General features: G+C 32.3%; 4 protein-coding genes and 1 pseudogene across 4 annotated transcripts in view; 3 read left to right on the top strand and 2 right to left on the bottom strand.

The window, feature by feature from the left end:
• The window catches only part of LOC125831060 (HMG-Y-related protein B-like), a 195,305-nt gene that overhangs the window by 26,879 nt on the left and 144,324 nt on the right, over positions 1 to 24,102 (bottom strand). The gene's annotated exons all lie outside the window — the stretch shown is intronic.
• LOC125831046 (uncharacterized) lies at positions 9,592 to 12,587 on the top strand. Its single transcript, XM_049510237.1, has 5 exons — positions 9,592 to 9,686; positions 10,488 to 10,740; positions 11,227 to 11,396; positions 11,762 to 11,949; positions 12,272 to 12,587. Exons 1-5 carry the CDS (start codon positions 9,592 to 9,594, stop codon positions 12,547 to 12,549), a joined length of 984 nt encoding a protein of 327 aa, XP_049366194.1. The 3' UTR covers positions 12,550 to 12,587.
• LOC125831044 (probable transcription factor At5g28040) lies at positions 15,236 to 16,480 on the bottom strand. Its single transcript, XM_049510235.1, has one exon. It carries the CDS (start codon positions 16,422 to 16,424, stop codon positions 15,393 to 15,395), a length of 1,032 nt encoding a protein of 343 aa, XP_049366192.1. The 5' UTR covers positions 16,425 to 16,480; the 3' UTR covers positions 15,236 to 15,392.
• Positions 19,384 to 21,042, top strand: LOC125831455 (pentatricopeptide repeat-containing protein At1g66345, mitochondrial). The gene has a single exon (XM_049510646.1). The coding sequence runs from the start codon at positions 19,384 to 19,386 to the stop codon at positions 21,040 to 21,042; it is 1,659 nt and encodes a 552-aa protein (XP_049366603.1).
• On the top strand, positions 21,151 to 24,100 carry LOC125831453 (uncharacterized; annotated as a pseudogene).

The raw sequence follows: 24,102 nt of genomic DNA, 5'->3' as shown, positions 1-24,102 counted from the left end.
AAGATGAGTGCATCATCTATTAGAATCACCATTGTCCATCCTCTCTTTTTTTTTATTTTTTTTATTTTATCGTTCCTTATGTATTTTGCAGGCTATTACATGAGTGGAATGACAATCGATCGGACACAAATATTTTATCTTAATATATCAACCTGTTTAACGCTGACAATTCACTTGATATTTTATGTTGTGTAATATATTTCTTAGAAATTTCCGTTTCTATTTCGTATTGGGATCGCTTTAGTAGTTGCTGGCATTGGCATAAGCGCGTTGATATATTGAAGTTGACAATCAAATGCTATTCGAGTTGACTATGTCTTTTTTTTTTTTTATAGCAAAAGAGGAATTTTATAGATGGATATGTCAATGGAAGAGGATGAGTATTATTTTGATTCGTTTGTGATAGACAGTTGAATAGTAGTTCTTCAAAATGAAAAACTATTATTCATATTCTCTATTTCAATTTTTGATTATTATATTATTATTTTTATTATTTTATAATTAATTTATTGTTTTTTATATAAAGATATTAATTAAATCTCTAATATTCATAGTTATTTTTAAATGTAATATAAATAATTTTTTATTCGATTGCAGACCCACTTTTAAGCTTGAAGCTTTGTTCATCAATTAGGGATGACAATGAGGCAGGGCGGGGGCGGGGTTGATTCAGCTTAACCCGCAAAATTTTTAATCCGCCTCACCCCGCCCCTCATAACAATTTTTTTTTATTTTCAATCCGTCCCACTCCGCCCCGCACATAGACCCGTCCCGCATGAATTCGTCCTGCATAATTCTTTTAATATTTTCTTTTTCTAGTTAAGTTGATACTAAAAAATAAAATTCATAAAATAATTTCAATTTTTAAATAGTATTAATATAATAGATGATGACTTAAAATTTCATTTTTTTAGAGGTCAATTGGAAACATGTAAGAAATTGTATTGTTTTTTATTGAACCATTTTCATTTATTATCTTGAATATTTTAGTAGCTTTAAAGAAATAATTATCTTAACGAATAATGCTCTATCAGTACTCTTATAACATGTAAAAAGTTAAAATTGAGTTTGAATCCATATAAAATTACATATACCTGCAACTCGCCCCGCATTAGTTTTAAAAAAATCTCACTTCAACCCGCTCTGCATCCCTCCAGCCCCACCCCGCATAGCTTTATGCCCACCTGCTCCACATTCGCCCCGCTCCATTGCTATCCCTGCATTTATGGTGATAGTATTTTCAACCTCTTTCAATAACAATACAAAAAAAATGAATTAATGAGGCTCTTTATTTTCATTGAGAGGGCATGCTCATGTGTGTTTGTTTAGGGTCTGTTTGGAAAGCCACCTAGTAATTGAAATTGGTGTAATTTTTAGGGTAATAATTACCAGCTTAGTAATTACGTTGACATGTTTGGTTGCCGCAGTGTAATTATACACATGTCATGTTTGGATCCACAGTGTAATTACACATGTTTTGTTTTGATGCACAATTGCAATCATAAAATTATATTAAATTTTAAAAATAAAAATTAATTATTTAAAATTTATACTAGACAAATAAAAAACTTTATAAATGACATTAAATTAAATATTTAAGATATATATTCTTTGTTGAAAATATATTAATTAATAAACATATATTCTTTAACTAATATTATGAAAAAATAATTGATTTATATTTTTTTCAAATTAATATATTTCAATTGAATTGATCATAAAACTAAAAATATGAAGTTTCTACAAACATCGTGAAATGCATGTTTGATAAAAAGATTAATATATAAATTAAATGTCATAAATTATTAACTATTTGACAAAAAGATAATCTATCAAGTCTAATTAAAAAATGACGTGCAATGTGAATTCAATATTACTCGAACAAATGAAACTGAAAATATAACATAAGTTATAAATTCAAAACAAAAAATTTAACATAATACTCTTATAGCAAATTTCAACATAGCATACATAAATATGATTTATTATTATTTTTAAAAAAAAAAAAAAAAAAAACGTAAGTCTATAACCTTACTTAACAATAAATTATATTTTAATTTAAAAATTAGAATATTAATAAAATTATGCTAATGAGAAAATGAGCATGGCATAAAGAAATAGATAATACGAAAAAATTGTATAGAATCACGTAAAGTAAGGTTGAAAACAAGAAGAAAATGAAATATAATAATATAAAATAAAAAATAAAATTTTTACAATAATGAAAATAAAAAAAAGAACTTAAAATAATAGAATAAAAAAAACTAAACAAAAAAATTAAAAATAGAAATTAAAAAAATGAAATTAAAAAGTAATCAACTGGTAATTACACCATGCAATTACCAATAATTCACAGCCTCTGCCTGTGAATTATAGAGTGTAATTACCCCCCGCCAATTACATCAATTACCTGTTGACCAAGTAATTACCTATTCAACCAAACAAAACATATAATGTAATTATACTCAATTACACCAAATCTAATTACCATGGTGTCCTTCCAAACAGGCCCTTAGTGATATTTGAAGAATGGCTAAAAATAAAGATGAATTGAAGAATACATTTTTTTTGTTTGATTTTCAATGGAGATGAAGGTTTTTTTTTTATTATTTATTATTATTCTTTTTTAAATGTCATGGTATTTTGATATGTGTCATGTGTGAGTAAATAATGAAAATTGCCGGATTTTTTTTTTTTAATAAAAAAATAAAATCAGATAAATTATTTAGATGATGACACATGTCAATCTGTTAGTTTTAAGGATATATATAATCCAAAAGATTGATGGTAAAGATATATACAATCTTAAAGTGTAACGGATGGTATTGACACTATCATGATAGTTCAGGGTTATATTTGTCATTTTTTCCTTTATAGAATTGTATATTTTAATTCATTATTAGGTAATGTTGAAAGGTCGTCTTTGTTAGAAAGTGTTTTAACCCTATTGTGAGACTTTCAGGCGTTTATTACTCCTTCTGAGTTTTACTTGTTTGTACTTGGTGTTGACAACCAATTTTGACCCTCCACAATATAAATTAATTATCGAGCTTCTTCAATTTCAAACGATTTAAAATAATTAGTTTTATAAAAACTTAAAAAAATAATATATAGTTTACAAATTATTTTAAATAGTTTTGTCACTCTTGTAATTTTTAAATAATATATATGTTTTATATAATTGTGTATATGATTAATGTATTTTATGAATATTTAAAAATCATCTCAAAAAGATTTCATATTCTAATATTTATTAGTGATGGTTGTAATTTTGAATTAATGAATTTTATGAATCTCAAAAAGATTTTATATTTTAATATTTATTAGTGATGGTTGTAATTTTGAATTAATGAATTTTATGAAATTCAAAATACTTGCAAGTTATTTTTAAAAAGTAATTTTGTCTTTTTGTAATCATTTTAAATATTGAATATGTATATTTCTACAATCATGTTATTTTATAAATATTTGAAAATCATCAAAAAGGATTTTACAATTTTTAGTTAAATATTTTATTAGTTTAATTTAATTTAAGTTATAGTTATAATTTCGAGTTAATTAGTTTTGTAATTAAATTAATTAGTTTTGTAATTAAATTAATTAGTTTATAATCTAATTAATTATTATTATTTTTTTGTTAAGATCAAGAAACTCGTTAATTAATTATATTAATTCGTCTTATTTAGCTTTTAGCCTTTTGCAAATTAAAATCAATTTGGCTATATTTCTTTTTTATGATTTTAGTGATTTTTATTTTACCTCCTTTAAAACCTTTAAGAAATCAAATTTGGGCCTTTTTCCATTACCCTTCAACCGGCCCAATACCACTTCTTCAATTTCCAACTCCTGCAGCCCATTTTCAAATCCCTTACAAAAGAAACCAGCCCACTAATTTTAATCCAAAACCCTCCAATACAATACAGTAGCAATACGTACATACAGTACCCCCAACCCCTGTACTCTTCGTTCTTCTTCCTTTTCACGCGAAAACAGTACCTCGACCCGACCCAGTACGCGTCTTCTTCTTCTTCCAGACGCAAACCCAGAAATCCAGCGGAAAATCCCAACTACTCTGCGAACCCATAACCCCTCACGTTCCCTTTTCCCCATTTTCAGGGATTTCCCATTCCTTCCACTGTTGCTTCGAAAAGAGAACTTGAATTTCGAATTCAAATTCTTCCTTTCCACTTGTTTTCCCACCTTTCTCAATTCGAATCTCCCCTATATATACCCCTATCCTTCCACATGGTGAAGGGAGGATTTTACATTCTAAAAAAAAATATATATATGTTTATTTTTATCAAGAGGACGAAAAATCGAAAGCTATTTTTGTATCAATTTCCTTCTTGCTCGAGTTAAGGTCACAGTGGTGTAAAAGCTTCATGGTCTAGCTCGCTGTCCCGGTTCGCTGCTCCAATTGAGGTAATCTCGCCCTTTCTTGCATTATGTTTTCTATGTAGTGTGTGTTATGTGTTCAATATCTAGTGGAGTCCAATTATTAGAATTAGTTGATTTCTCTGTTTTAGTCTTCTGCTTTCAGTTTCGTTTTCTCCTGTGAGTTCTTGGGACTGTGAGCATGAAGTAAATATCAGTGAAGTTCTTTTGCGGTTCATTTAGTTTCGACTTCGAATGCATTAAGCTATATAGTTCTGTCTTTTCATCGTTTAGCCGAATTTTATTTTTTTCTCTGTTGTCTGATTCATCGTTATAGATTACCACCATCGCTAGTCTAATCCCGTAGTATTTATCTATGTTTATGTTTAACTCGAATACTGTTCATGTCAGTTTTGCATCTTCAACTCGTGATATCATGTTTACAATTCACCTTAGTCTTATTTTAACTCGGATCATTCGCTCGTAGTTAATCTATTCCTAATTATGTATCTTGCTTTTCATATAAAAAATGTTTCGCTTTCGAAAATGTGGCCGAGAATCTGATTGTTCCTTTGCTTTCTGAGTGTGGTTTGATCTGTTTTGGTGTTATTCATTAATCAAAAATCTGAAAATTTTATTCAATGTTGTAGTTGTTCATCTGGTAAATGATAATGTACTTTCTTCACAATCTTGATTTGTTATAACATCACGTGAGTACCATTTCGTTTTGGCTTAAGTTAACGATGCATTCTTAGTATATCTTTTCTTGTATCTCGTAAGTCAGTCGTTATGTATTCCCATCTTTTGTTCTTCGATACTAGCCGGTGCTTTGAGGCATAATTGTTTCTTCCTTTTAACCTTCCTGTCCAGCCCCTTTAGTAGTTGACTTAAGGTGTTAAACCATGCTTTTTCATAACAAAAGGGTCATAAGTGATTAGTTTAATATAGTTCCTACTTATGCATTTATTATTGTTTAAATATGACCATTTGATGTACGCTTGTTTCCTCTGTTAAGTTGAGGTCTCTAGTCTCGTTTTTTTTTTTTGTGGATTATGAATGAAGAACTGAAAAGTGCTCATTAGAAAATTTGTTGTGGGATCATTTGTTTGTTAATATACAGTTGAGTTTTGTTAAGAGTAATTGTATTGGTTTAGTTTCAAATTGTCATATATGGGTTTGAATATTTTATTTTGATGCTCTTAGAAATAGGTAAGTTATGTATTAATTGTGTTCTTGCTAAAGTTGATGTTATTGAGGGTTTAACCTAACTATCATATGTAACATGCTGTTAACTTTTCATTAAGGAAGTCTTTGCCCCTTCATTTTTAATTGTCCTCTGTAAATCAGTCCCCTTTGGGTTATTGTTTCAAAAAATATCGTGCTGTGTTATTTTCTATTATGAACTACTTTGAGCATTACTTATGTTCCTTTTCATTTGTTTATGCATGTGAAAACCCGACCCGAGTCCTCACGGACTCTATCTCTTCTCCTTGTCATTCGATGATAGGGCCATAAGGTCCAAAATTCTTATGTCGAGTCAGCCAACCTTGAAAAATCGAAGAACAAGTCTTTGGAGTTGACGTACAGGTCTCGGAAAGTGAAGAAATGGGTTGTATACATCCGATATACACTGATATACATCAGATATATACAAAAACGGGATTGGTTTAAAGGCCAAAATTCCAGCGAAATTGGCCCAAAAGGAGGCCCAAATTCATTTCCGCCTTACTCTTTAATTATTTAATTGTGATTATTTATTGTTTGTTGTTTAACTATAACTTTATAATTTTTTAATTAACTTACTTAGATCCCCAAAAGATGAGTTATTTTCTTTATGTTGGTCTACTTTTAATACATTTTTCTTGTGTTCATTTATTTTATCAATCAAGTATATTGATAAAAAAAACTTTAGCTTCAATTAAATTAAATCTTTGTTCTTAAAAAAGATATGTTTTAAGGCCTCTTCACTTGAGCACATTTTTATTTTAAAGTGATTTTAAGTTAAAGTATCTTTCTCAAATGAACTAAAAATGTTATCTTTCTAGTTAGTCATTTTTCTCAAAAGGTTGGTCAAAATTTTATATCTTCAATTAAGTTAAACTTTTTGTACTTAAAAAGAGATGTTCTTTAATGCTTTTTTACTTAATCATATTTTACTGATGTTAAAGTTGTTTTAAGTTAAAGTATTTTTCATCAAATAAATTTTAAAAAAATGTCAGCCAAAACCTTTTCAATTAATTAAAATAGTAATACCTTACTTAATCATTTTCTCAAAAGGTTTAGTCAATTAATTCAAAATGATATTCATGCTTTAATTTATTAAATTGATTTAAATTATTATTTCAAAATGAATCAAATAAATTCTAATTAATCTAATTCTATTAATACTCTAATCACTTGATTTTCGAGTCAAATGTTCCATTTTGGATCCCTTCCTCTAAAAAATAGAATAATATAAAATGCGTCATTTATTTAATTATTTTCTCAAAGTTAATAAAAATTTGTAAGTTATTATTTTTATATTAAATCGTTATTTTCCTAAAAATAGTCAAATATATTTTAGTAAAGTCGCAGGTCAACCGCATGTTAGCGGGCACTTCGAATGCTTAAACCCTTCTCGAAGTGTAAATTGAACCCCGAACCCCCCTTTGGTATTTTCAAATGATTTTTTCTGTTTAAATCTTTGAAAATTATAAGTTTTCTTAGTTTCTTAAAAAAAAATTAAGTGGCGACTCTTTTCTAAGTATTTTTCTTAAAATGTTTTATACTTAGAACAGTTCAAAAAAGTGATTTTTCTAAAGATAGGAAAATTACGACATAACACTTGGGACACTAAATATAATAATAATAGTTTTACTATATTATCCCTTAAATATAATAAATTCAATATTCTAGAAAGTGCATTGAGAGACCCTTGTAATTGACTTTGTTTGTCAGTTGAACCTCCTAGTCACCAGTTTGCATAATAAACACTTGAACTCGATCGATTTTTTATTTTAAACCCTCTTACTATTGACCAAATTGACATGGGACATAGAAATGCCTTAGTTGGACAAATTGCGTGACAGCGCAGTTATTAAGAGCATGGACCTAACAATTTTTATTTAAACTAATTAAACTAAGATATACCTCTAATTTGCCACATGACATAGCAAGTGGTCTCAAACTCTTGTAAGAGTATGAAACTCTTAATTATAATTTGAGAGAAGTGTTAAAAACAACTCTAAACTTGGCGAGAATTTAAGAGTGTATTTTACTCATATTGAAAGATCGGGGTGTATTTAAGTTTAGTTAGTTTAAATAAAAGGATGTTTTTAAGACTGTCAATAGTTCGAGAATAAAACTAATAATTCGGACCAAATTTAATTAGGAGTATTTTCAATACTTCTCTTATTACGAAATAATAAAATGCATACAACCTCCATCTTCTTTGCTAGACCATTGATGCTTATTGGTTAAAAATTATGTTACTATTATTTTATTTATACTCTAAATGTATAATTGGTGAAAAGAACTGGTATAAAGAAGTCGTTTTTTTTAAAAAAAAAAATAATAATTAAAAACGACCTCAATTTTGTAATTTTTTTATTTTATTAAAAAAAAATCTCTAGTGGTCGGTAGGCATTTTCTCGGTTTTTTGTGCTAAAAAAAACTTCGGAGTTATTTTTTAAAAAATATATATTTTTTTTAGAAAACGACCTTGTTTTTTTAAGTCGGTTTTAGGTGTTTTTTTTAATAGTGGCAAACCTAGTGTGATGACCTAGATCGAAAAAGCATGTAGGAAGTTTCAAATCTCTGACTCTTCATTTGAAAGATCTCCTGCTCGATCATCCTTCGGGATAATTATGATTAAGAACATGAACATCGACAAGTATAGGCTCAAGCTTCATGAACATCCAATTGATTTCCAAATGTACAATAATGCATGCCTTTAATGCAATGATTGCGAGTCATCTTCGTATGCTCAAAAACATAAATCAGTTTAGGCCAATGTCTTCTCTTCAGCAATCTAGTAGAGGAGCGGAGCAAATATCATGATTTTTAGGAAAACGTTTTGTAAGTGTTTCAAGACTTCAATTTTGTGTTGTGTGTTCATAATATCAAGCCTTTATCTTGGTGTTCTTCTTCATATAAAATTATGTCCTTGATATATATTTTTCAACATGAACTCTATCACAAAAATAGCTTTTACCGACAATAAATATACATATCAATAAAGAGTGTTAAAGTTTTTACTGTCATTAGTTTAATTGCATTTTGTTATGAACAAAAAGAAGTTATGTTTTCAGAGTTGATTTGATTTTGTTACATTAATTAAGCATATTTAACGTTCAATTAAAATTAAAAGGCACAACAAGAACAAATAACGTATTAAATTTGGGAAGATAGAGTGTACACATATCTTCCTTCTACTTTATTGATAGAAAAGTTATTTTCGATAGACCCTTGATTCAAGAAAATATAATTCACAGGCCAAAAATCGAAGTATAAAATTGAAGACGAAAGGTAATTTTAGTAAAAGAGAAAAAATTGCTTATATAAAGGGAAATTCAAGTTGGGTGTTAAAAAAGAATGTAGCAAAAGAAAACTAATTTTACTGGACAAAATAACCTACTTAAATAGTTAAATATACAAAAGTAGTGGGTATTATTGTAATTTTTTCAAATTAAACAATTTGTTCATATTGATAATTTTACAAATAGTAATTAAAACTCAAATATCTGATTCAACAATAATAATTAGTATATTACTATATTAGTCAAAGGACAAATCCAATTTTTTCCTATCCGTATATATATAACTAATATACATGAATTACTCAAGATCTATTTTTCCCTTGAATTTATGGTATTCCTCCTTTTCATAATACATTTACTAATATGCCCCAAATCAATCAATCGAATAAATAAAACTAAAGTTTTTGTGATTAAGTCATTCGCTTTTATAGTGGTTCGGAATTTCAGCTATTGATCACAATGTGTCTTTTTTGGATTAAAAAATGTTTTAGAAAATGCCATCAATCAGTTGAAGCCAAAACCCAATTCAATCATCCATATGGTAATTTAGATATAAATCTCAAAACATTCTAGATTTCGAGCTTCATCGTCAATAAAAATACTACATATTTCTAACATATTTAACCCATAAAAAAACATTATCTGTGAGAATAACATGGCATCGGAGATCTCAAATTGTGCCTTTTAAAATAGTGATAAAATGGCAGATCTTTGTTGGGTTATTTTATTCGTATCTTTTTCTTTTCTTTTTGGAGCATTTGATGCAAGTATTGGGGATATCGATCCATTGTACAGGTAACATATTTAATTTTATTCACTTTTTGTGTTAATAACGTTGTGAATCATTTATTGCTTGAATAATTTATGTGCAATGTTGTTGGTTCTTGATCGCAACGATTTGAATTAACTTATATTCGCTCGCTGACAGTATAATGAAATTTATATTAATTCAATTCTTTTTGGGAAATTGTAAGAGTTACAATATCAGTGTTGATTATACTAATTATTATTACAGCTAAATAACCTTTTTTGTTGTTTCTTGACAATACAAAGGATAGAACATGTTTGTGACTTTTTGTTCGTTTGGCCAAACTTCTAAAATCTAATTATTTTGTAAAGTGTTTTTTTTTGTCTTAAAGAGTATCAGTTTGTATTTCACTAATTAATTTGAAAGAAACAATTTTTGTTACTACTCGAAAATACTTTTCTTCTTCTTAAAAGCTTGGTCAAGCGCCTCAACTCTTTCAAATAAGTACTTCTAGATCAATTAGAGATATTCACTTTCAAATGGCAGATTCAAAATTTAAACTTTATGTGTTCTGAATTCTAGGATGACAACCCAAAGTGATAATACATAATTTGGTTCTTAAATTTAATTTTTGTACATATTTACTGAATCTTTTTACATATATACATTATTTGAATCAAAACTATTGAGTTTTATCGAATCTGTATCTTTAAAGGCTACCTCTTCCTTTTCTCACTATCAAGTTTAAACACAAATAGTCATTAAATTCAAGAATTCATTTATTTGTGTCATCTGTCACTTTATTTAAAACATGACCACTTCTAAAATTTTGAATTTTATGAGTGTAGGGCATGTATTGTGCAATGTGAAAAGACTGGATGTGCTGGAGAAATACGCTTACAACATTGCAAATACTCTTTAGATGTCTCTTTATTAAATAGCCAAAAAGAGCCTCTATACATGCAATTGAATCAAAGGGATTGTCCAAGTGATTGCAAGTACCATTGCATGGTTCAAAGAGAGAAAAAAAGATCTTCACTTGGATTTGGACCTGTCAAATATTATGGTAAATGGCCATTAAAAAGAGTATTTGGACTTCAGGTTTGTAATGTTATGGATCTTGGACCTAAGTTTTATGTGTCAGAAAAAAATATTTACACAATTATGTAACTTGTTAGATAGTTATAGATAAATCTCTATGATAAACGTTAATTTACAATCTGATAAAAATAATACAACTAACATGCAGGGGTGTAGGTAGCTACTATATTGTATGTTACGCCTCTGCATGTTAGCTATGTTACGCGTAACTAGCTCAATTTAGGATGGAATTTTTAGCCTTCCAATAGTACACTTTTAGAAATGCAAATCCTTTCAGTGATATATTTGAATTGTGTTTTATTAATATCGAATTTCATCGTTAATTTGTATATTTATTGGTTTCTTCAAACACAAAAATTTTGCATACGTCATAAATAGCTAACATGCTATAATTTTTACGTATAGTGTCAGTGTATATAACTTAACTTTTTTTGTTTTCTGGATGTATGACTATTAATAAGAAATGATATTATCTTGACTTTCCAGGAGCCTCTCTCTGTTGCTTTCTCAGCACTTAACCTTGCAAAGAATGTCCAAGGATGTTTGTTATTTTTCAACCTAAATAAGAAGACATCCTATAATTATGCTGCTTTGTGGCATATTTATGGCTTCTTGTCTGTGAATTCATGTGTTTGGAGTGTTGTCTTCCATAGCAGGTGAGTTAATTATTTGTCATAATTAATTAAGGTGTCAAATGGACGGGTTGAACTGAAAAAGTTAAAAACTGATTATAATGAATGTGAATTTATAAAGCGGTGGGGTCCATTACTTGTCCAACTAAAGTTTTTTGGATTAAGATGAGTTAAATAATAGGTCAACGTGTCAATGTTCGTTATATATATGTGTGTGAAAAACAAGTATATATACATGTCAAAGCCCACTTTTTCTACTCAAAGATCCCACTGTCCAAAATTCTGAATCCGCCACTATATTCTGTGTAAGTTGTTATTCAATTTTTTTCATAATAATAGAGAATTTGATATTATGAAATTTGTATTTAATTCCTTTAATTTTGCTACAGAGGCATGGAAATTACAGAAAAGTTAGATTGCACATCTGCTGTGGCATTACTTGGATTCTCACTAATTATATCAATACTAAGAAGTTTCAACATAAAGAATGAGGCTGCAAGAGTATTGGCTGCTTCTCCACTCTTTGCCTTTACAATTACTCATATTTTGTACCTCAACAACTATCAAATGGACTATGGTAATTTCACCATCTCATTATTTTTTCTACTTCTTTATTGTGTCACACAAATATTATGCAAAGGGAGTTGCTAACGTGACTATACTTACCTCCAACCAGGGGTGGAGTTAGAGTTTTAGCTACAGATTCAACAGAACTCAGTGGTTTTACTCCAAAACTCTTTATTTGTGTTAAAAAAAATCCACTTAATATGCATAAACCAGAACCATAAACTCAAAATTCTGAATCTGCCCCTTCTTTGTGTGCATAATAAGACTATACTCATATATGTATCTATGAATATTACTCCACATTTGATATTTGATTTTGAAACTTTTCTCAGGATGGAACACAAAAGTTTGTGTTACAATGGGTGTTGCTCAGTGGGCAATTTGGGCTGGAATTAGTCAACATCCATGCAAATGCAAAATATGGATTGTGGTTTTTGGGAGTGGAGTTGCTATGCTCTTAGAGAATAGTGACTTTCCTCCATATGCAGGACTAATAGATGCACATGCACTTTGGCATGCCATAACAATTCCTCTTACTTGTATTTGGTGGAGTTTTATCCAAGATGATGCAAAGTACCAAACATTTGACCTTAATAAGAAAGAAAAATAGTGTTTTTCAATGAGGGGTGGAACTAGAAGGCAACTTACGGTTCGGTTAGACCCAATAAGATTGTCCTAAATCTTGTATGCGTGTTAAGAAATTCGTTGAATATGTACAAGTTTTCAATTTAGAGTCTAGTTTTTAGCACTTGAAGTCGTTGTGGACTTCAGAACCTGTAAAGTTCAAATTGTGGATCTATTTCTATTTTTGACAGGGTTGTTATGTCTAAATGAGGTTGATAGGTTTTGACAAATGACAACTAAGCTTGTAAGAGAAGGAATTGATGCAAGTATTGGACTTAAAATTGCTATGAATTACAAGATTTACATTACATCCTATAGTACCCCTAATTCCATTGCTCCCCAAAATTGTTCCAAAGGATCTCTTTCGAATTTCACATCGTAATAGGATTAGTAAGGTAAAACATAGCCCTGTTATTTGTACTTTTTCTTTTGTGCGTTAAAAGAGCCATTTTTGGTATTTTATTTTGTTTGGATTGATTTGTGTCAACTAATTTTAGTATGCTTGTTAGGTCATTTTGGTATTACAGTTGAAAAACATAAACAATGCATTTTCTTTGCTTCTCTCATAAATCCTAACTAGCCTAAGAAAAAGACAAAAACTTAACTTGTAAGATCAAACTTTTGGATATACAAAAGTGATTAGTTTAGAGAGTTAAGGTGTTATTAGGCTAAATTTTTAGAGAAAAAATTATGTAGGTTTGAATAGTAATGGGAACTGTTTTTTAGAAGTTGAAAGATAATTTCTTTCCAGAAATACTTTTTAAAAACTCGACCAAATACAAATTCTTGTTCTAAACTTCTAATATTAACAAAAAAAAATTAAAATTGATTAGTCAAACACAAACTGCGACTCTACAAAACTACTTTCTCGATGAGCCTGAGTTTCACGATCTACTGAAAAGTCTGAACAAATACAAAACTTAGCTCGCAACCTTTGTATTGAAAAACTTATAGATATAAGGTGTGTTTGGTATGAAGAATAATAGTTTCAATGGAAAATGTTTTTCAGGATAAGTGAGATTCATACCTATTTTCTTGTCGGTAGGTAAGCAAAAAATATTATCCATAGAATATACATTGTATATAATCCAAATAAATATTACGGAAGGTGGGGGTGGAATAGGGGGGTGGGTTGGTGGAGATGGAGGAGGAGACAAGAGGCAATAAGGATGAGGTGAAGATGAGGTGTGTTCGATGGGAGAACACACAATCAATGAGGAAAGCCATTTGTCAAACATGTTTTCCCTATTTCCACCAGGAAAGTCATTTTACTCATTTTAGAGAAAATTATGACCAACCAAACTTGCCTTTGCACCCCTTCCACTCAGCCTCCGCTATGTGAATAAGGTCTTAATCCATTTGGGCATTCTAGGCAAACCGTAATAAGTCGCTAGTCGAAGGTTTAGACCAATTACAATTCATCACCATCTTGCCACCTCCAACTGATAACAGACTATTATATAAGTATTGATCTAAGTCCCTGCACGGGGGCGTGACTCCCGAATCGTACATGAATTGTCTCAAATATGAGGAAAAAAAAAATCGTATTGATCTAAGTCGCTGCGCAGTGGCGCGACTCCGGAACCGTACATGAATTGTCTCAACATGAAAAAAAATAAAAATTCCTCCATACCAAACACATCCATCATTCTTGCAGACCAAACCTACAAGATACTATCTGGTTACACTAATTTGCCTTTTTTTAAATTAATTTATCTGAAACGATAACACCTTTGAGCTCAAATTCACTTGTAAAAGATGGAATGTGTCACTAGGTACGTGTCTGATCCTCCAAAGGTAATACATTTTTTGAGGATTCAACACGGATACAACAACATTTTTCAGAGAGTCCGAGCAACATGGATTTTAGCTCCGCTTTGGAAGAAGACAAGCATAGTTCTAAAAATGGCAATGTCCACTGACAGAACAGAAGACAATAACCAGAATCTGGGAAGACAGATCGAAAGTAGAGAGAAGAGAAGATTCGTGTCTTGACCATACCATATATGAAATTGTCCCGTTGAGTTACCTGTTTACCTGAGGTGTAGGACGACTGCCCGGGACCTATGTTCATACATTTAGGACCTTTGAGCTTTCATGCCAACTCTAAAACTACACAACCACATATTTTTGTATCATAATCACAGTCCAAACGCTACGATTGTTTCTCTGGCTACTGTAACTAAAACTTATTATGTTCTATATTTTTGATGAAGCGTGAATTATGCTTATATGTTATCCTATTATCTAATAAAACCTTCCATCAAACTATATCTCACATGAACACTAACATGCTGTAAAAAGGTTTCAAGGTGGAGGAGAGCCGCAACTTACAGCTTCTTGTCAAACACACTAACATTTGCAAGTGATACATAACAGGATCGATAACCTGCACAACCACTGTCATCCGAGCATTCTATCAACACACACTGTACAATTACACATCACTAACAAGCCAGTAACTACGTTTTCAAATTTACAAAACTGTGTATCAATCAGTAGCATACCAATTCAATCAATTACATAATGACACGAAACTACACCTAAACATGGTTAGTTACTGCATTCTCTTTAAACATGTTCCTAAGCCGATGCCTTTTGAACTCATTTCTAAAGGTTTACATTTGGAGATAAAAAGATAATCAATAGTAGCAAGCCAGAATAACACCATATTAGAAAGAAATATCTTCTTTTGAACAAAAATTTACAAAATTTCTTGAACAAAAGGTAGTAATACTACTGTATGAGCGAAAAAAACTACTACGGAAATCTAAACTCAAACTCAAAAAAAGTTAGCACTAAACTCCATATACAGTTTAACACATTTACTCATAGACTTTGAAGAGAATGCTCAAGAACCAACCTCAGACGACTTGCCAATACGTTCAACTCCGCGACTCTTTGTTCCTTCCACCTCTCCACAAACTCGTCCGAACTTGCTTCCTTCAAAATACCACCAAGATTTGATCTTTCTCCAACAACACCATTTCTAAAATCTTTCAAACACTCATCAAACACATCCATCACCACTTTTGCAGCAATATCCCCTGCACCAAATCCTACTCCAACCCGAACCGGACCATTCACACGACTAAATTCAACCCGTTCATCCCCTATCTCCCCTCTATCCAATTCCACATTCACCTCACTTAATTTCCCATCTTCATCATCAAACTCAATATTACCATCATTCGCTTCATCTTCACCATGTTCCACTTCCTCATTCATTGAAACCCCATTACATGTCGACCCATTCCCATCTTGGTAGGGAACAATACCATATCGATCCGGGTCATAAATATTCGGCAAAAAACTAACCTTAACAACCCCAACCAAATTCGATTTCTTCGATTTCTCAGCGTTAAAAGGCGACGTATCAGAAAAATCAGGATGCCATAGCTGTTTCGAAAGATCATACAAAGCACGATCATGAGGAGACAACAACGACCTATCTAACCCTTTACTCAAACGAGAAGAAATAACCCGAAACTTCTTCCGAAGCCTACGAAGCTTCTCTGAAAGCTGAGATTTCGTATAAGGCTGCGACATAGTGTTCGAAAAACGAGTATAGAAAACATTAAGATCACGAGGGAAGAAGAGATTTTCCGATGACCCATCAAGTAGACCTTGAAGAAACCGGATCTCATCCGGTTCAGTCCATATTCGATGAAATTTGAATGGTGGGGGTTTTGGGTCCGAACCCATTTCTCCGACTCCTCCATTGGCACCACCACCTTCGCCGGCGGCGGAGGTAAAGGGGTCGTCGGTTGCTTTGCGTTTGATAGGGAGTTTATTAGGAGAAGAGGGTAAAATGGGTTGAGTTATTTGGGGTGATTGAGAAAGGGGAAGCGTGGAGTTCATGGCAATATGATTAAGGGCTGAACCATTGAAGACGAGAACAGTGCTATTGTGTTCATGAATTTTCATGAGTTAAAAGAGATTTTGATTAATTTTGTCATTTGGTATTAATTTGGTTTAAGCGTTATTTTCGGTTTAGGGTTAAGACTTTGTAAAAAAGGAGTTAATGACTAATCTAATGAAAATTTATTAGCAAAATAGGGAGGTTAAGTAATTGAATATTATTATTATTTGCAAATATTGAATTTTGTTATGTAGAATAGTGTGGAGGGATGTATCATATTTTCGAGAACCAATTTGGATTTACGATTGATCTATTATAAAAGTTATTAATCTTACGGAAAAGGGTTAAAATTGTCCCTGAACTATGCGAAATAGACCATTTATACCCTCAATTACATTTTGGGATCAAAAATATCCCTGCAGTTATCTCAAGAGACCACAAATACCTTCAAGAGTTAACACCCCAATTTTTTAGTGACGTGGCAAGCCACATGGGACTAATCCCTCCACCTAAGCATTGCCAACTAAGATTCACTACAAAAGAACTTGACTTTTAATGGCGACAAAGTCGCCACAAAATCCCAAAATATTGTCACTAAAGGTTATGAGTAATTTTTAGTGGCGACTAAGGCTCCAACAACCATTCGCTAGTAAAACCTATTTTTTCAACAAAAAAATATGATAATTAATTTTCGATTGCGACCTAATTTTCTAAAATAAATAACTTGCAATATCCATATTAAAAACATCCAATATTATTACGAAAAATAATCAAAATTACTTCTCGATTCAAATCTCCTACTATATATATATAATGCATCATTGTACATTTTATACATTTACATATGACATAAAAATAAAACATATAGTGTCTTCAAACTCCTACTTAATCGATATCATATTTGGTTTTTTAAAAACAATGAAGAAAAAAACACAAAATTAGAATTTAATGTTAAAAACTTTTAGTGACGATTTTCTGGGCTTTTGTGGCGACTGTTGTTGTCGTTAAAGGTCTAGTTCTTTTATAGTGAATCCTAGTTGGCAACGCTTAGGTGGAAGGATTAGTCCCACGTGGCTCGCCACGTCAACAAAAAATTGGGGTGTTAACTCTTGAGGGTATTTGTGGTCTCTTAGGATAACAGCAGGGGCATTTTTTATCCCAAAATGTAACAAAGGATATAAATGATCTATTTCATATAGTTCGAGGGCAATTTTGACCCTTTTCCGTTAATCTTATAAAGAGGGTGTTGGAGTAGACAAGAAGGGAGACTTGGTATGGAAAAAAATACTCATATGATAGTCCTTAGGAGATCCTTTGAAGATGTTTGGAATTTAAAGGTGTATATGTGATGCATATTAGGGCTATCATGTATATGAGTGATGAAGCCAAGATCTGAGTTAAGATAGTGAGAGATGACTTAGATCACTTTCTCATCGTGATGGGATTGCACTTGGAATCAATCCTTAGTTTGTTTCTATTTATTTTAGTGTTAGACGAATTGATGTGACATATTTAATAAGAAGTGTTGTGGTGTATGTTATTCACGGATGATATAGTATTGATTGATGAGACGTGTGGTGGGGTCAACGATAAACTGAATTTTTTTAAAAAGGTCATAGAATCTAAATGTTTTGGGTTAAGTAGGACTAAAACGGAGTATCTAGAATGCAGGTTCAATGAAGATCAAAACATTAGTCATACACTCAAGAAAGGAAGCTTCAAGTACCTTTGTTCCATAATCCAATGAGGCATTGAGACTGGAGATGATGTTGCACATCATATTGGAGAGGAGTGGATGAAATTGAGGCTTTCATCTAGGGTACTTTGCGATAAGAATGTGTCGTCAAAATTTAAAGGTGAATTTTATAAAGTGATGGCTAGACATACTTTGTTTTATGTTGTAGATTGTTGACCAATCAAGAATGTTCACGTACAAAAAATGCACCTGCAAAGATGAAGATGCTCCTATGAACGTGTGGACATACTATGAGAGATATAATTAGGAACGAAATTATATGAAGTAAGATGAGAATAACCTTCGTAGCAGATAAAATGAGGGGACAAAATTGAGATGACCCATATATATGCAAATGTGTGATGATGCATCAATAAGGATGTGTGAGAGTTGATTATAGTAGGGGTCATAACTTATAAAGGATGGATGTATGCAAAAAAGAATTGGGAGGAAGTACTTAGATAGGAAGATATTGAGAGTTGTCACACTTTATGTAGGCCAGGTAAGGGTCTAGCCCTCTCCCCTCCCCCCCCCCCCCACCCCTTTCCTTTTTATTAGTATTTGGAGTTATCATACAATTTCTTATTTTTTAATGTGTATTACTATTTATTGCTATATTTATTTTGTACCTTATCGGATTATTGTTTTAGTCTCTTACTTTTATGCATCAAATACATTTCTATTAAGCCAAAGATCTATTTCAAAACTCTTTACCTCACAAAAATAGATATAAGATCTATGTATATGCTATCCTCCACAAACCTCACTTATAAGATGATATGAAGTTTGTCTTATTGTTGTAGAATGGTGGGATCCAATATGATTTTTCTTTTTTATAATCTATAAAATATTGATAGTATTGAATATTTATCAAATAAACAAAAAATTCATTTTTAAAAATATATTTTTTATCTTTTACTCCAACACAATAAAAATACGCCATAAAAATACACAAAAAAAAACTGTTTTATCTTAAAATGCTGAGGTAAGCCAATTCATTCAAACAGTCCAGCTCTTCCTCCCCAACTCCCCGTCTCCACCGCGACGACGCCACCACCCTACCCACCCAACATCCGCAGCGCCACCCTGCATCGCCGCCCCCATTCTTGATATAATTCTCCTTCTTCCATCTGCATAAATTAAGTTCTGCTGTCATCCTCTTCAATCAACCATGAAGATAAAACTACCTCTTTGAATTTCAAATTTCATCTTATGGGAAAAAAATGAACTTATCACCTCGTATTATCTCCCCTTTAGCTTCCAATTTACTCACAAAAACTTCCCATTTCTTACTTCAATTCCACCAAAATCCATATTCAACTCATTCACTCCAAACTCTTCAAGATTCCCCCAATTCCAACAACCCCATCATCACTTCTATATGCAATTCACTACGTAGAGGAGAAAATTGGGAAGTCTTAACAAAAAAATTTCAATCTTTTCACTTCACTGACCCAATTGTTCAAGAAGTGCTCTTACAGCTCAAAGAACCTCATGATGCAAAAAATGCCCTCACTTTCTTCCATTGGTCAGCAAAAAGTTCTAATTCTCGACATGGGGTTTTTATTTATTGCATTATAATTCATATTCTTGCTAAATCTAAGCTTGTTAGACATGCCAATGCGTTGATTGAATCTGTTTTGAGGAAAGAATCAGGGGTTGGTGAAAATGTGTTTGGTGTTCTTGATTGTTTAATTGGAAGTTATAAATTAGCTGATTCGTGTTCGTTTGTGTTTGATTTGTTTGTGCAATGTTGTGCTAAGTTGAGAATGGTAGATAAGGGTCTGGATGTTTGTAAATTGTTGGATGAAAATGGTTTTAGGCTTAGTGTAATTAGTTATAATACTCTGCTACATGTCGTGCAAAAGTCGGAAAAGACTTCTATGGTTTGGGGTATATATGAGTTTATGATTGAGAAAAGGATATACCCGAATGAAATGACAACTAGAATTATGATTAGTGCTTTGTGCAAAGAAGGGAGGTTACAGAGATTTTTGGATGTTGTGGAGAAAAGTCATGGAAAAAGATGCCAACCTGGGGTTGTTGTGAATACGTGTTTGATATATGAGATGATTGAGGAGGGTAGAATTGAAGACGGGTTGAGGTTGATGAGGAGAATGTTGCAAAAGAACATGATACTTGATACAATTTCTTGTTCGTTGATCGTTCTTGCAAAGGTGAAGATGAGAGATCTGGAGTCTGCTTGGGGGGTTTATGATGAATTGCTTAGGCGGGGTTTTGAAGGGAATGCACTGGTGTACGATTCATTCATTGGAGCGTATTGTGAGGAGAAGCGGATAGATGAAGCGATTAAGTTGATGGACGAAATGGATTGTTTGAATATGAAACCATTTGGTGAAACATTTAATCACCTGATTAAGGTTTGTTCAGAAGTGGGAAGATTAGAAGAAAGCTTGAAATTTTGTGATAAAATGACAGGAAATGGGCTCCTTCCTAGTTGTTTATCTTTTAACAAGCTTGTTGCCAAGCTTTGTGAAAATGGAAGTGCAAAGTTTGCTGATAAACTATTGACTACTCTGATGGATAAGGGTTTCATTCCAGATCAAAGCATCTATAGTTACCTCATTGCTGGTTATGCCAACGTAGGTGACGTTGAGGGAGCACTTAAGCTTTATTATGAAATGCAATATAGGTCGATCTCTCCTAGTACTTCTATTTTTGATTATTTAATTATTGCTTTGTGTCAATGTGGGAGATTGAAAGAAGCGGACGAATTTCTCTCTTTAATGATTGGTCAATCCTTGACACCAAGCACTCATGTTTATAAGAAATTGATCGCGAGACACTTGGAGATGGGTGATGAAACAAGGGCTAATCAACTGTACAGACAAAGACGTACAGAGATTGATGACATACAATAGAATATTTCTGAGCTTTCTACTTTATTTGCAATGCTATCTAGCTGTATCAGTAAGCGGATTAAAGTTGTTTCGCACAACTTTCTTTGTGATGGCATTGGTGAATGTTTGTTGGCAGGTGGTAACATGATCAATATTTATCCATTGCACATGCATATACCTTTTACCCCTTGCCTGCTTGTTCTAAATCTCTTTTCTCTTTTTCTAGCACTGGATGGATGAGAGTGATGGTACAAGTGATTCCGTACTAAAGCATAAACCTATCTGGGCTACTTATAACCAGAAGTGGAAGAAGGAGAAGAAAAGAACAGTAGAAAAGAAGAAACAAGGTGATCTGCACCGCACATATTGTACCAGAGTCATTCCAGTGTGAGCGCAACAACCTTTTGTCTCACGCCTTTGTCAATTGCTTATAACTGCTGTATTGATGCCACTTCTCTCTCTCTCTCTCTCTCTCTCTCTGATGTTAAACATTGCCTTCTGATACTAAATGAACACATCAGAAATATTGCTATACAAGTCGATTGTACTATTTTTCTTATAACTGAGAAATCACCGAGGAGCAGTGGTGCACCGTGCAAGGCTCAATACTCGGTGGATAATGGGCCTGCTCCTCTAAACTTCTCCATTTAAATACCAAGTTTTGTCTGTTGCAGGGTTCGAACCAGTGACATGTGCCTACTTGGGAGCTAAATTGATAATGCAGCTTTCTTTCTTTGCTCAGTGACCAATTACTAGTTCTGCTAAAAGACTTTTCTTTGATTTTCAGGAGCTTGTGTGTATTTTATGTAAACCTTTCTACCTATTGCACTGAGTGGTTAAATATGATCATCAAATGCTTCTGCATTAATCATTGTATTGGTCTTTGATATTGGACATCATGGACAACAATAATAGCATATTACACTATGCCTGTAGTCGTGTTTTATTTATGTCATGATTAAGATTGATGAATTGAAGCAAACTTGTACTGCATGTTGTTCCACTTTTACATAGTTGACCTATGGCAATATTATTGCTGAATTATTAGAGGATATATATCAGAAATGCCAAAAAAGCATCGCCTTTGATATACTTGTAAAAGAAAAGTCGTTGTCTTTGATACATCTCTCTTCTATTTGGCAGTTCTGATTATTTCATGCGAAGTTTGATTTTTTTTTTCTTCTGTTAGTTTGACAATGAATGGAAACAAATATAACTAAGCCTTAATCCCAACCTAGTCGGGGTCGGCTATGTGAATCCTCACTACCACTTCCTCTCCATCTAGACATATCCCCATCCAATATTCAATAAATCAAGTTCTCTTACCTTAAACTTTATCAAAATTAAAAAAAAAATAATCAGATTCTCTACATTTTACACCGACATAAAAATCCCGCAACAAGATCTAAAAGCCTAAATTCCAGAAGATTTTTTCTCCTACTACCGCCATTGTGAACAAGAATGCCATGCTCTAACAATCTCCTCCTTGTTTACAGGTTTGTTCTGTCTTTAGCTGATATGGATGAACATCTTATGATGGAAGATGGAAGTCTTGTTTGGACAAGTAAAGATGTAGTTATTGTACTCCAACATCAGAATGATACGATACCTTTGAGGTAAGTGAAGTTTTTACTCAGTTTTCATTGCCTTATTTATCTTGTTTGTTTTGGTGTCCTTCAGTATGACTTTCTACTGTATACTACATTCATGGAACTTTTAATCTATTGGGGGAAGGAGATTGCTTTCAGTTTCCTTTGTTGGCAATATTTTAGCTGCAGCAACCTCTTCCTACTGAAGTAGCTGTAGTTCCTTGGTTCTGTCTTCCTGGCCTCAAATAAATTATAAAATCTAGTAAACCAAGTTTAGATTTTAAATAGTAGTCACAATTAACATTGCGACCATTCGTATCAGAGTATGTCAACAGAAAGCTAAAAGACCCTGATAACAAAATTACTCTTACCTTATTCTATTTAACAGGAGATCACTGATTTGATATAGCGTTGAGAACCATACTCTCAAGTATATAGCGAGATTTTATTTCCTTCGCCTCCCTCATATTCTCCTGTATTCGGCCTTTAGGCATCTAAAAGATTTTGCATTCAATTTGTCTAGACTATTTCTCTGCTCATCAGAAGTGTTCTTATGATTTGGTGGTGTCTAATACATTTATGAGATATGCAAAATGTGGTATATGAAGTCAACCTCAAATTATTTCATTAGGTGACCATACAAGCCTTCCATTAAATTCTTTTGATATTTATTCTCCTTGCATGCATCTGGTTTGGTGATCTTTACTTGTTTCGTGTTGGCATTTGACAGTTATGTCTCAGAAATTGAGAGAAGGCATGCTATTTCAATGCTAGCCCAACAACATATATTGACTGGGCTGGCTTCTGTTGTGGATGGTTGAGTGCTCCATATGAAAAAGGCTTCTCATGTGCATGAAAGGCCTGTTGTAAATTGGCTCTGGGCAACAGGTTGCCACTCATTTGGACCGTTCTCTAACACTTCACAAGTCAGTCACACGTGCCCTTCACCGGATCAGCGAGTCATCAGATACTTCATTCGTACCAAACACACCCTATATAGTCTTGATTTCTGCATTTTCCTTATCAGCACAGTCCACAATCTTAGTTCTGGTAGTCCATGAACTCTTTCATAAAACTATCTCCAGAGCCAGCATTCTTTTGGGAATCAAAAGCTCACCTCGACTTTTGCTTCGACCTTAGTCAGTTAGTTGTTAACTCTGATATGACTAGTTTGTCACCAAGTTTTTGGATGTCTGACTTACAATCCACAGAATTATTTCAAGCTATGTGCTTGGACTCTTCAAAAGTATCAATAGGTGCGGGCTGGATCCAACACGGATGCGACAACTTTCCATCTATTTTTTGAGTGTTTTGCAGCTATATGGAGTTCCCCTTTTAAAATGGCATGGAATCAGAAGACAGGCCACAGGGTGACAAGATGAAGTGGATTTGATGGTATCCTGGAGCTTGTCAAGCTCATTATTCTGGAGATATTCTATACATAGTCAGCATTTGAAGTTTATGTGTTCTACGCTATGCCTTTTTTTTAAAA

Source organism: Solanum verrucosum, unplaced genomic scaffold, assembly GCF_900185275.1.
Source record: "Solanum verrucosum unplaced genomic scaffold, falcon-dt-bn FXZP01000049.1, whole genome shotgun sequence".
In the NCBI taxonomy this organism is placed as follows: Eukaryota; Viridiplantae; Streptophyta; class Magnoliopsida; order Solanales; family Solanaceae; genus Solanum; species Solanum verrucosum.
The sequence above is the reverse complement of the archived record's forward strand: the minus strand, read 5'-3'. Positions and strand labels throughout refer to the sequence as shown.

Coding starts and splice junctions, on each gene's coding strand:
- LOC125831044 (XM_049510235.1), bottom strand. CDS start 16,424: ATGAACTCCACGCTTCCCCTTTCTCAATCACCCCAAATAACTCAACCC.
- LOC125831046 (XM_049510237.1), top strand. CDS start 9,592: ATGGCAGATCTTTGTTGGGTTATTTTATTCGTATCTTTTTCTTTTCTT. Junction 9,687..10,487: donor GATATCGATCCATTGTACAG/GTAACATATTTA, acceptor TTATGAGTGTAG/GGCATGTATTGTGCAATGTG. Junction 11,950..12,271: donor CAACTATCAAATGGACTATG/GTAATTTCACCA, acceptor AACTTTTCTCAG/GATGGAACACAAAAGTTTGT.
- LOC125831455 (XM_049510646.1), top strand. CDS start 19,384: ATGAACTTATCACCTCGTATTATCTCCCCTTTAGCTTCCAATTTACTC.